The sequence below is a fragment of the Eretmochelys imbricata genome, chromosome 2, assembly GCF_965152235.1.
Source record: "Eretmochelys imbricata isolate rEreImb1 chromosome 2, rEreImb1.hap1, whole genome shotgun sequence".
Classification (NCBI taxonomy): Eukaryota; Metazoa; Chordata; order Testudines; family Cheloniidae; genus Eretmochelys; species Eretmochelys imbricata.
This window is the reverse complement of record NC_135573.1, coordinates 39,222,182-39,235,202: the sequence shown is the minus strand read 5'-3', so window position 1 is coordinate 39,235,202 and position 13,021 is coordinate 39,222,182. Positions and strand designations below refer to the sequence as shown.

The window sequence follows — 13,021 nt, the reverse complement described above, 5'->3', positions numbered from 1 at the left end:
GAATAGAATTCCATTTTAGTGGGATATTTCTTCTAGCAAAGGTTTGAAAATTCAAAATAGTACAGTCCTTTGAAACATCTGTACGCTGTAGGCCTCTTTAATCTTTCATCTTTTGTAAGTATCAAATTTCATTAGAAAAATAAGCTATAGGCATTGTGAACTAAGAATGGTGAAATTCAATATTCTCAATGACAATTCCAAAAATGAGCAGCAAAAGAGAAAAATGTAGCCTAGCCTCTAGTGTAGTGCTTTGCATCTAAATATCCTAAAGAGTAGAGAGATTTTAGGTACAGTTTGTTTTATTAAATCATTTTCATAGAATCATAGAAGATTAGGGTTAGAAGAGACCTCAGGAGGTCATCTAGTCCAGTCCCCTGCTCATAGCAGGACCAACCCCAAATAAATCATCCCAGCCAGGGCTTTGTCAAGCCTGGCTTTAAAAACCTCTAAGTATGGAGATTCCACCACCTCCCTAGGTAACCCATTCCAGTGCTTCACCACCCTCCTAGTGAAATATTTTTTCCTAATATCCAACCTAGAGCTCCCCCATTGCAACTTGAGACCATTGCTCCTTGTTCTGTCATCTGCCACCACTGAGAACAGCCTAGCTCAGGGGTGGGCAAACTTTTTGGCCCAAGGGCCACTTCAGGGTTGTGAAACTGTATGGAGGATAGCAGCCTTCAACTACCTGAAGGGGGGTTCCAAAGAGGATGGAGCTATGCTGTTCTCAGTGGTGGCAGATGACAGAACAAGAAGCAATGGTCTCAAGTTGCAGTGGGGGAGGTCTAGGTTAGATATTAGGAAACACTGTTTCACTAGGAGGGTGGTGAAGCATTGGAATGGGTGGTGGAATCTCCATCCCTAGAGGTTTTTAAGGCCCAGCTTGACAAAGCCTTGGCTAGGATGATTTAGGTGGTATTGGTCCTGCTTTGAGCAGGGTATTGGACTATATGACGACCTGAGGTCTCTTCTAACCCTAATATTCTATGATTCCATGATTCTAAAGGTTTTATAATACTCTGTCCACTATGAATGGTTATGATGTGAAAAGATTGGTTTAATTGATTTTTTTAGTAAACACATGTTATGTATTTTGAGTTACTGTGATTGTTTCGAGTTGTTGAATTCAAGCAAAAACCTTATTCATGTTAAGAACTCTAGACTCTATCCAGGCAATATATTATAGTGAGAAATCAGAATGAAAGCAGAGAGAATAATTCAAAATGGTTATTTCCTATCAGTTTAGAATATAATAAGTGTAGCAGCTGTTCTTATTCTTAATATACTCTTGAAAAAATTGCATAGTTTAATGAAAAATGTCTCTATTCATAAAACTTAAAATACTCACACATGTAAAAAGTCATAATGTTTTGGCAAATAGTACTTTGTAAGGAATGTGCATGAAACATACCTGCTCCATAACTAGAATTCAATATAAAGTGTACTCAAATATGTTGGAAAAGCAAACTGAAAACAAACCAAAAGCAGTGTGGCCAGATTGTGAATGCCTTAGTTACATTGATGAGGCATTTACTCACAGAAGAAGTTCTACTCAAGTTAATGGGACTACATGTGTGAATAATTGCTCACCAATAAGAGTAAAGGATTAACAATCTAGCCTCAAGAGACAATATAGATTTCTAGACAATATATATCTTGGGAAAACACACACCCCCCTAAGCTAAATGATATATTTTTCCTTTTTCTTCAGGTGTAATTCATGGATCATCATTTGTTCTTGACATAAATGATTTTCTCCTTAAAACAAGTTTCAAAGAAAGAAGCAGAGCTCTGATAGGCCCCTTCTGTTGTTCTGTCAATGTGGAAGCTAAGTGGTGTAAGCACAGTGGTAATCCTGGTCCAGAGCAATCCGTTCCAAAAATACATATTGACTTCAGAGGAGGGCTGATACAGGTCTGTATATGTTTTTGATATATATGTTTTTGATGTTGTGAAGGCCAGGACTATAACAGGGTTCAAAAAAGAACTAGATAAATTCATGGAGGATAGGTCCATCTGTGGCTATTAACCAGGATGGGCAGGGATGGTGCCTCTAGCCTCTGTTTGCCAGAAGCTGGGAATGGGCGACAGGGGATGGATCACTTGGTGATTATCTGTTTTGTTCATTTCCTCTGGGGCACCTGGCATTGGCCACTGTTGGAAGACAGAATCCTGGGCTAGATGGACCTTTGGTCTGACCCAGTGTGGCCTTTCTTATGGTTCTGATATGTAACCGAGTTTGCCTTGAATTCTGATTCTCCTGTCTAAACTGCACAGAAAACTTGTAAAGCTTTGCATCATGAGACAGTTCACCACATTTGAAAATTTTTACATTTTGAAAGACGTGTGTGTTTATGTGAAACTACTGATTAAACAAAACTGCATAGAGTATTGACAAGAACTGTTCAGGCCATTTTATTGCAGTGTAGCTGTATGTGTGTGTTCCCTTAAAAGTATTGCATCAGGTTACTAACACTTAATATTTGGGAGCCTGTTCTGTTTTCTGTGTGCGTGCATATGTGTATGCATGCGTAATGCCTTGGGACAGCTCTAACAAATGCACTTCAATTTTTTAAAACATACAAAAAATTCTCAGGGGAGTAATTGATAATTGTTGTTTGTAGCAATTAACACTCAGTTTTACATGCTATCCGCCACTTCAGTTAAATGTGTCCGTAACTTGAAGAATTACAAGAAACAGTCCAAGAAACAGAGGAGTTTTTGAAATGAAGAATTCTGATTCTGTATAACATAAGCAAGAGGGTTGTAATATAATTAGGACAAGATACACACATATTTACAGTAAGATTTACAAGCACCAAATGTTAAAAATAAATAAACTCCAGCACATAAACTGTTCAATAAATACTTATAAACAAAATGTTTGCAGAAATCTGGATCAGTTTGTAAATGTTGGCAAAATGAAAAAGGACTATATTTACAATTAATCATTCACAACAAATAATTTGACAAGCTCTAAATATGACTTCATGTATCACCATCATTAATGTGTACTACGGTAGTACCTAAACGTCCCAAATTATATTGGTGTCTCTTTGTGCTAGATTCTGTATCACATATAGAAAGAGAGTCCCTGCCCTGAAGATCTTTCAATCTAAATAGACAAGACAGATAAAGAGTGGGAGAAAGGAATTGTTTATCCCCACTTCACAGATGAAGAATTTAGGCACAGTGAGATTATCTGTGCAGCCTTGAGAAAATCACTTAATTTGGGGCAGAGCCAAGAATTAAACTATGTCTTTTGTGTCCCAGTCCAGTGCCTTAACCACAAGACCATCCTTCCTCACTACCACACCATGGTGAGGCAAAAAACTCTGTCGTCACCTTTGACTGTAAGGCGCTCTCCTCCTCCTTGCAGTATGAGTATTAAATGTTACTACTGAATCCTCCAGACCATTCCGTCAGGTGTCTCTGTTTTTAGTCTTTGTTTTCCTCTCCTGTACACTTACAATTCATAGTTGTAGGTTACTTCCAATTCAGGACCATTTGCCTTTCTACTTCCACAAGGCCATACTTTCTCCCACAATTTATGTGTGGCTGCAGAGGAAGGGAAAATGTGATTTTCAGCCAGCTTTATTGCAAGTCTTTTTCGGTCTCCTCGGGCTTCCTGCTTCTGTACTCATAGTAAAAAGATCTTTTGTCTCTGTTCTTCCACCCACCAACTGCAGACTTTTGACCTACCATCTGGTGGTTTCATCCTGTGATGAAATCAATAGATAAGGTTGCTTCTGTTTTTCTCTCTCTCTCTATGGGTACACTTCTGCACTTAGAATCCTGAATCATTGGTGGTCATCACATAGTGTCAGACAAATACTTGAGATACTGCATTCTAGATAGCCTACTAGTTTTTGGTGTCTTGATATTCCACTGGGTCCAACACTGGAATTCCAAGGACCAGGGCTCAATTAAATTCTGAGTGATGTGGCACGGATTAGACCAGCTATCTCTTTAAATTAGATGCAGAGGGGGTTCTGGGAATATGTCAGGGCAATTGTTGAAAAATTACTTTGTCATCAATTTGTCACTGGTTTGTCCAAGCCTGCAGGATTGCTGCAGACAGCAGTGTGAATGAAGAAATGCAGCACTGCTTGACAAGGCGAAAGGGAACAGTTCTTTAATTTCTCTCTCAGCCAGGAAAGACAGATCCATTCGTTCCCCAGTGCACTTGCTGCCTGCCGAAAGCACCCAGATAGGATTAGACGTATTAGTGTTCAAATACCTGGGATTACATATCATTCACGGTTATATGATTCACCATGCAGAACCAGTTAACATGTAACAAACATTGCAGAAATCTTTTCAACATTTTTTTAAACCTTGTCAATTCACTTTTTTTCACTTCTCTGTCTTTCTCTTGCCTTCTTCTGAAAAGGTTTATGTATCTTCAGAATTTTTAACAGGTTTCAGCGTAAGAGCCGTGTTAGTCTGTATTCGCAAAAAGAAAAGGAGTACTTGTGGCACCTTAGAGACTAACCAGTTTATTTGAGCATAAGCTTTCGTGAGCTACAGCTCACTTCATCGGATGCAGCATGAAGTGAGCTGTAGCTCACGAAAGCTTATGCTCAAATAAATTGGTTAGTCTCTAAGGTGCCACAAGTACTCCTTTTCTTTTTTCAGAATTTTTAAGTGTATTTTCCTCATTTTTTTTCTACACACCTGAATGTTTTGATTAAGGATGGCCTGAACTAGAACCCTAAACATGCAACTCCCTAAAATTTGGGAACATCTAACTGAGATCTCATCCAAATTCAAACTTTGCTCAAATCAACAGCAATGTGTTCTGAAGATGGGCCCTCCCCCATGGAAGTGTGGCTCTAGATCCTAATCTATCCTTTCCCCAAACTGAAAATTGTTGGGATTCAGGGTTATGGTATGTCTGTCTTTCTAAGGTACTGATACCACAGTATCTGAGCATCTCAACATTTTTATATTTAAAATAAATGTAAAGTATATTTATCCTTATGAGTCCATTATAAAGAGAGTCCTGAGCTGCAAAGATTGGATTTAAATCTGAATCTCAATTAAAACACATGGTAGCATGTACATTAAAAACAAACAAACAAAAACCCCTACCAAAATAAAACTGCACTACATATACACAGTTTCCTCCCTGGGGAGAGGATGAGAGAAAAAGCAAGGAAATGGGAGGACAAGAATTTGGGTCTGGGGTTTTGTCTTTTATTTCACCACCTATTTTTGCTATACTGTGTCTCTGCTTTCCCCATGTTCTCTCACTTTCACTAATCCTCCCTGTTTTCTCTAAACTTCTCTTCTTTCCTTTTCTCATGATGTCACTCCCACCTTCTTATTCTGTTTTTTTTTTTTTCCATTACTGTTCTACCACACTGCTCTCTCTTTTGATGGTTTTATGGGTGAGAAGAGAACTGGATTACCTTCCAAAGAAACCAAATACCAGGAATAAGATACTCATAACTGTTATGTGGTTTCTTGCTTGGGCAACATATCCAGGTCTTTCTCTCCCAAGAAATATTGTGAAATTTACTTCATGCTGCTATTCTTTATCCTCTGTGTTAGGTTTATTAGACCTTTTTTAATCAGCACATGCTCATGAATTGTAGGATAGTGAGGGACTACTGTGTCAATAACTGCATGATTCAGAACCTGCACCTCCCCATGTCCAAAATAGCCTGAATCTGATTGTCTTCCAGACTTGCTGGAGAATTGTTGGAGAGTGAAGGGGATTTGAGTTTTAAAGTTGCCTGGTTTGCTGGCAGTGAGTTATACTGAATTTTACTGCTGAACTTTTAGAGTAATATTTGTGATATGTTTTTAAGATATGTCAAGGATGGCTGCAGACTATGGAAAGGCATCTCTTGTGTGTTTGAATAAATCTAAATAAATAAAATAATTCATGTTTATCTATTTATTAACTTCTGTTCACTGGCAACTCTTTAAGGCTGTTCTGCATTTTCAGTTTTTACCAATTTTCACCAATAAATTACCAGTTTTTGTAATTAAAGGAGTTCTGTTTTTATGGACTTACACCCATTTATCAATCCACTCAATATTTTTTTCAAATACATATTTTTGTTAAACACTAACGCTTTATGTGATTGTTGAGTCCTGCAGCTCTAAGACTGAAGCAGTTCTGCAGACTAAAACACAGAATACACACAGTGGAGGTTGGAAAATCAAACAACATTAATATCATGCTATGACTAGCTCACAAGGAAATGCTGCCCACCTATTTCTTTGCATCCGTTTATTGCGGCGCTCAATTTAAACAATCAATCCTCCACAGATAAAGATAGATAAGATAAGAAAAAGGTAAACTTGGGGCAAAAATGCAAATCTTGTTGGCCAGAATACCAACAAGAAAATCAGTGCTTAGAAATTTTCAAGAAAAGTAAATACAGAAGTGAAGAGGATTCATTGCGTTGCAAGTACCGCAGCATTGAAGTCAGTGCTTGTGCTGATTGAATAAAGGAGCATGTCAAAAGTAAGCAACACAAGAAGTTTAAGGAAGATAATGAGTTTTGGGATAAACAATCAATATCAGGCATTTTCACCAGGGCTTTAATGAAGTAGAGGACACAGCACGATTGTGTCAATGAATCTGTGGGTGCTCTTTGTTTTGCCGGGCAGCCGCTGTTAATTGCAGAGGGAAGTATTGGTGACTTTGTGCAACAATACTGTCCAGCAGCAAAAACCCTTCCTAATGCAGATAACCTCACTTGTAAGTATCTGAAAGAAAATGATGATGCTTTAGTATCTAAACTGGTGGAACAAATTGATGGAAATGTATCTAGTCTGATTTTTGATGAGTCTCTTGATGTTTTGGACCATCCGATGCTTGGCCTTTTGTTTTCATATTGTTATTTCAAAGTGAATAAACCTGCATTGTTTTGTGCTGATGTGACATTCATCTGCTCTGCTGACAGCTGTTTTGTTGAGGCAGCAATAACCGACATGGTTGAGATGTACAAACTACTTTGGAAAAATGTGGCCACAACTAACACAGATTCTGCTTCCTACATGGCTAAGTTTGCACGGGAGATTAAACTCAATCAGAAACCAGAGCTGCTACGTATTACCTGTCCTGCTCATCTGATTAATGTTGCACTGTCAGCTACTGTTACAGAAGAAATGCAACACATGAAATCTTGCATCATTGGATTTGGGGCTGTTTTCAAGCATGTGAACAAGTTGAAAGCTTTGTTTTACCCAGTGCAAGACAAGTGCAGAGCCGACTGCCTCTGTTTCTTACCCCTGTTGTGCCACATCGGTGGATGAGCTTATACTTTGCTGCCTGTCATGTAAATAATGCGTGGACTGTGCTAATGCATCTCCTAGATCACCTTGAGTTGTTTGGTTCTAAAGAAAAAACTCTGAAGAGACTGGCAAATAACCAAAATGACTGCTGATTCTGTGCACCACTGTAATGTTCATTGCTGAAAACTTGGGAACACTGTGTGACACACAGAAAGCACTGGAGTTTTCTCCAGCAAGTGCCAGCACATTTGCCAATACAGACATTTACCGGATCCTGACAACCAAAATGTCAGCTGAGTATAGCACAAAAGCTGCAGGAGAAACATACAGTGAGAAAACCCAGCTGTTTCTGAATATCCTTCCAACTCCAGAACACGAGAAAATCAGAAAAGCATTCAAAACCTCAACACAATGCTCAATAATGACCGTGGCCTGTAATCTGAAGCCCAAAGTGTTTGGTGCCAAAGATTCTGTTTGCAATGTCATCCAGGTGTTCACCCCTTCCTCAAAGTGAATTTTGCAGCAAACTACGACCATTATGCCAGAGTATTTCAACCATTTGCCACTAAAGATGAAACTTCAAATCTGAAAGGGGAACTTACCACTTACATGAACACACCTAATCCTGACAATGTGAAACTGGATGTGCTGGCTTTTTAGACCAGTCATCAAAATGCACTTCCCAAATTCAGCAAAGTGGCACGGCAAACTTTGAGTGTACCCCCGAATCCATTGATGCAGATTGCTTATTTTCAAAGTTGGACTACCTCTAAGACAGCAAGAGGCTCAACATGAGTGAGGATACTTTGAAGAAAATTATGCGAGTGTACGCTAACCAGGATCTCTGGAAAACCTACTAACTCTGAAAGACAAAAAATAGCTTTGTAGATAAAAAACAACTTTAAATTATACTTCAGTAAAATGTATATTATGAAAGTTTTGTTTTTTCTTTTTTCCAAGGGGTTTTTTTTTAATAACAATATTTCATACCAGTTTTAATGTTTGGAAAATAAACACTGAAAAATTCCCAGATTTTTTTTTTTTTTTTTACAAATAAAAACTGAAAACATGGAACACTAAATATATATCATGGGGTTTCATCTTATTCTCTGCATTGTTCCTTCTTAATTTCCTTCTCTTGTCCACCAATTTTAAGTGTAATGAAAAAGTATAAATGAAAGGAAGAAAATCCATAAAAACAGTAACTAAAAGATCTACCATGGAAACTTATTGCCAAACATATATATCACTCAAAGACAATTTCAATGAACCAGACCTAATGTTCTCCAAAGAATTACATTCCTAAGTGCCCCATTTTATAACACTGTGCTCTGAACAATTGAAACGTTAAAATTACTTTCCCCATAAGCTTATCCTAAAACCTGACTTAGGAGGACTACTCCCAGCACTAAGCAATATGCCCAACAGTAAGTGCAGAGCAGGCCTTTAGATTCTAAACACTTGAGCTCAGTTCCTGTCTATTTTATATATATGTGAGATGCATAGTATGCTTAGGGTACTCAATAAATAATAAAAATAAATGAATACCTTAGACTGGAGTAAAAGATAAATTTATCAAATGGCATGCTAGAATCTTTTTGCCATTTAGCAGGTTTGCAGAAAGTTACAGTATATGAAGCATATGCAGCAAAAAAAGATATTGCGGGGAGGGATAGCTCAGGGGTTTGAGCATTGGCCTGCTAAACCCAGGGTTGTGAGTTCAATCCTTGAGGGGGCCATTTAGGGATCTGGGGAAAAAATTGGGGATTGGTCCTGCTTTGAGCAGGGGGTTGGACTAGATGACCTCCTGTGGTCCCTTCCAACCCTGATATTCTATATAGGTTTTTATTTTTATTGATTTTATTTACTTATTTTGTTAATTTGTTTAAAATAATTACATATTTTAAAGCAACATTTTTGTCATCTGTTCTGTTTTTTTCTTTTCGTTATTTTTTTAATAAGGTCTTCTGGGGTCAAGAACATTTGAATTGTTTAGTTCTTCTCCATGAACTTCTGCAAGGGTATTTTACTGAACAAGGCAAGATGGAAACGCTGATCTCTGATCAAACATACCAGACTCGGTCTCCTATGGAAAGGAATCAAACCTCAAAAACTGAGCATACGTCAGATGATCTGAGAACAGGCCTGTTCCAGTACATACAAGATGCAGGTAGGAAGAATATTATTATTATTTTAAATTACAAAGTAAGTACAATAGTAAACTTTTAAAGATCACTTATCTATTACGAAGTTCTTTACCTTTTTTGGTAAAGCAATTGAAAATAACATCTGTTGCATCAACGTCTTTTTGATTTTTTTCCATTTAGCTGCAATCTTTTAAAAGTCAGGGAAATTGCTTTTTTATTTTCTCTCCTTTTGATCGTAAGAGATTTGTTTTTAAATACTTTTGTCTCATAAACCAGCCTGTTCCTTTTTAGAAATTACATAACCAATTATAGCTTTCTTTCATTTGACAGAAGCGCAGAAACTACCGAGTGCCTATGAAGTTGTGTTTTACAATGAAACTGAGGATAGTCCAGGAATAATGTTATGGAGATATCCAGAACCCAGAGTGCTTACCCTTGTAAGAATAACTCCTGTTCCTTTTAATACAACTGAAGATCCGGATATTAGCACTGCAGACCTTGGAGATGTTCTTCAGGTTGGTAATTGGGAATTCCTACTGTCATTAACAAAAGAGAATGTTGTTGTTATAAAGTTTATTCAGTGTTTTACAAATTGCTGTTCGTAAAAATTGTGCATAAAACAAACAATAGGGGTCTAATGAAGTCAATGGGAGGTGAATTTTGCAGCTTAAACACATTACTAATTTAAAATGAATCAAACCTACCATTTACCTGTGAAGGCTTTTCCATAGCATCATAAACTACAGCAAACCTCAGCAGTTCTGGTTTTCTATCTTCTTGCTGTGGGAGGTTGATTAGAGCAATCCAATCCTATTGCCCCAATCCATGGATCTCCTCTTCAGGAGCACTGTCTGCCTCCTTCTGTTCAGATGGAGTGTGGCTGTATACCCTAGTAGTGTTCCTGCAACTGCCAACTGCATTGCTCTTTCATTATTTAGTAGGCCTGTTGTTCCCCAAAATACATTATTAGGAATTCTGTACTCTCTACTGTAATCCATCTTAATTATTTCCCTTATTCCCTGCATTTCTGTATAGATATCTATTCAACTGTGAATTCATTAATATTTTTAATTCTTACTTTTCACCTCTTTCTGCAGGCCATCTTCTGTCTTATTTAGATCTGCTTATTGTTCAGTTTTGAAATAGTATTGCAAATTATATTAAATATAATGTCCTCCTCCTTTCCAAGTCAGTGAGAGGTATTACATTTTATTTTGTTATTGTTATAACTGTAATGGAAGAGTTTCTGTTTTAAGAATTGAATTATGCACCAGTATGCATTAACTTATGGATCAGGTTAATCTCCCACAGAAATATGATATAATATCATTATACTGCACAAAGTGTTAGTGAGATCATTTAGGTGTCCTGCCAATTTCTTTGCCCTCTAGAGAGGCAAGTTTCAATATCCTTAAATTGTATGAAGATTAAGAACTAAATTGAAGAAATCAACTAAGCTTGGCCTGAGGTCTCATCAAAGATCAAAATGGTGTTATCATGCACTTTCTTGAGGACTCCATTCAGTCCATGTGAAAACCTTCAAATTGCAGACCTTAAAGACTATATTTTCAAAGCAATGTGCAAGAAGTCTGCTGCATAAATCCCATTATAGTTAGTAGGTTTTGTGGGCAAAATTCCACGTGTACCACTTAAAAAATTTAGCCATATATAGTAACATAGGTTCTCCATTGAGTACGCCAGTGTGTTCCCACTGTAGTTGTGCACCTCCCTCATGCATGTAAGACTGGAGGGTTTTTGAGTACCAGTGTCTGTGGGGGTGTGTATGTAACCCACACACATTTTTAAATTGGATGTGATGTTCTGTTCCATCTAGAGGCACTGAGACCACTTAAAAAGAGAGATTAAAAAAAGAGATTAAAAAAAGCTACAGCCTTAGCTAACGGCCAGATGGCTTTTAGCTCACGCGGTAGAGGCTCATGCACTGAGGTCCCCGGTTTGATCCCACCCGCTGACAACCAGGGTTACATGTATATACTTTGTGCCTTCTCGTGTTCCCATACAAGGGCATAAGGGCAAGGTGTCTGCAACCCTCCCTCAGTTCCCTCTTACCGGGTGGCAGTGAGATGGAACCTGGCAATTGTTCAACCCACTAGTTCTTAGCTTTAGCTAAACTTCTACAAATCTTTGGGAAAATCTTCAGAACTACTTCTCATCTTTTGTATTGACTGCCATGAACTGTTTCCATCCATTAGAACTGAACTGGTTAGAACCCCTCATACACCCTTGTACAGCATCCTTTAACATGGCAAGATTTAAGCCCTGTTCATCCTGTGATGGACTAATCCCTCTGAAAGAAGGAAACAGCAGGTTTCTCTCCTGTGTGGGGACATCTCCTATACTGAGCAGATTCTCTGTCAGCTTGTCATTCTCCATGAGAATGTGTAAGTTGCAAGATGCAAAGCTAAACCTCCATCTTCTGGGACACTCCATGAAGGTGTCATCAGACCCTGAGATCAGTTCTCGAGTTGTGCTTTCAGACAAGCCAGCTTCATTTAGCACCCCATCTAGCAGAAAAGCAACACCAAAGACCAGTACAGAGAAGATGGCACTGCTACCCAGCACTAGTACTCATATTGATACCACTGGCACCAGAACTGTCCTCAGCAGTTGAAAATGGTGCACCTCCTCTAGCGTCTACATCTGGCTCCAAAAAGGTCCGCTCCAAACAGAAGCAGAGATTCCAGATGGAACTCAGTGTCCTCCCATAAGGACAGATACTGTATGGTCGCTGAAGATAAATCCACCATGTACCTCATAGCATCGAGGGTTGGGGAAAAGGAGTAGCTTACAGTGCAGCAGACTCCTCCAGCATGAACCCCTGCTCTGATGATGCACCCATCAGTGTTCATGCCCACAGAGGAGGATGACCCCAGAGGACGAAGATCACCGTTGGTACCAAAACACCTACCTGCACCAGTAAAGACTCTGATACGGAGAACACTTTATATTTTGGCACTACCCTGGAGGAGGTCTACTTCTCCTCACCATCACTGTGGCATACATTTTCCCAACATCCAGTAGAGAGCCGCCTTCTCTGAGGTCAGTGATCAATACCATAGAGATAACTAACACCTTATCCTACAGGACTCAGCCACCACCTGTCCATCAGGAATAACCCTGGACTGACAATTACCAACAAGCCAGCCTTATTCCTACAGCATGACACCATGGCCCTACTAGATTACCTGGTCCCGCTAACTCAGGCATCAGGAAGCTGATTTCCACCACATTCAAAGAAGAGGAAGAGGTTACCCTCCCAGTCAGCACTCCTGGCTTGACCACCGATGCCAGAGTTCCAGGGACAGAGCAGCACCAGCCCCCTGTATTACCGCCATGGGGCCTTTCATCTTTGTTACTTGATGAAACGATATCATTGGCACACGATGACTTCAAAGTGTTCCAGGAGCTACTTGTGATAATTGTTGAGACATTGGTGATTGAAAAATCAGTCATATTGAAGAAATCCATAAGCTATATGATGTCTGTGAGCTTCTGGTCCTGCTGCAAAATGGGTGGAGAAGTGGTACCAGGCACCTGCCACAGGATTTGAGTACTTCTACACCCACCTCAGCCCGGGGTTCCTTAATTGTGTCAATGGT

At 38.9% G+C, this 13,021-nt stretch overlaps 1 protein-coding gene across 11 annotated transcripts in view; it reads left to right on the top strand.

Annotated features, from left to right (window-relative positions):
* VPS13B (vacuolar protein sorting 13 homolog B) overlaps positions 1-13,021 on the top strand; it is a 931,639-nt gene that overhangs the window by 800,204 nt on the left and 118,414 nt on the right. For all 11 annotated transcript variants that reach the window (XM_077809935.1, XM_077809942.1, XM_077809940.1 and 8 more), the window contains 3 exons: positions 1,712-1,914; positions 9,217-9,424; positions 9,732-9,916. In XM_077809935.1, the coding sequence (XP_077666061.1) occupies positions 1,712-1,914; positions 9,217-9,424; positions 9,732-9,916 (596 nt within the window). The remainder of the gene's footprint in view (positions 1-1,711; positions 1,915-9,216; positions 9,425-9,731; positions 9,917-13,021) is intronic.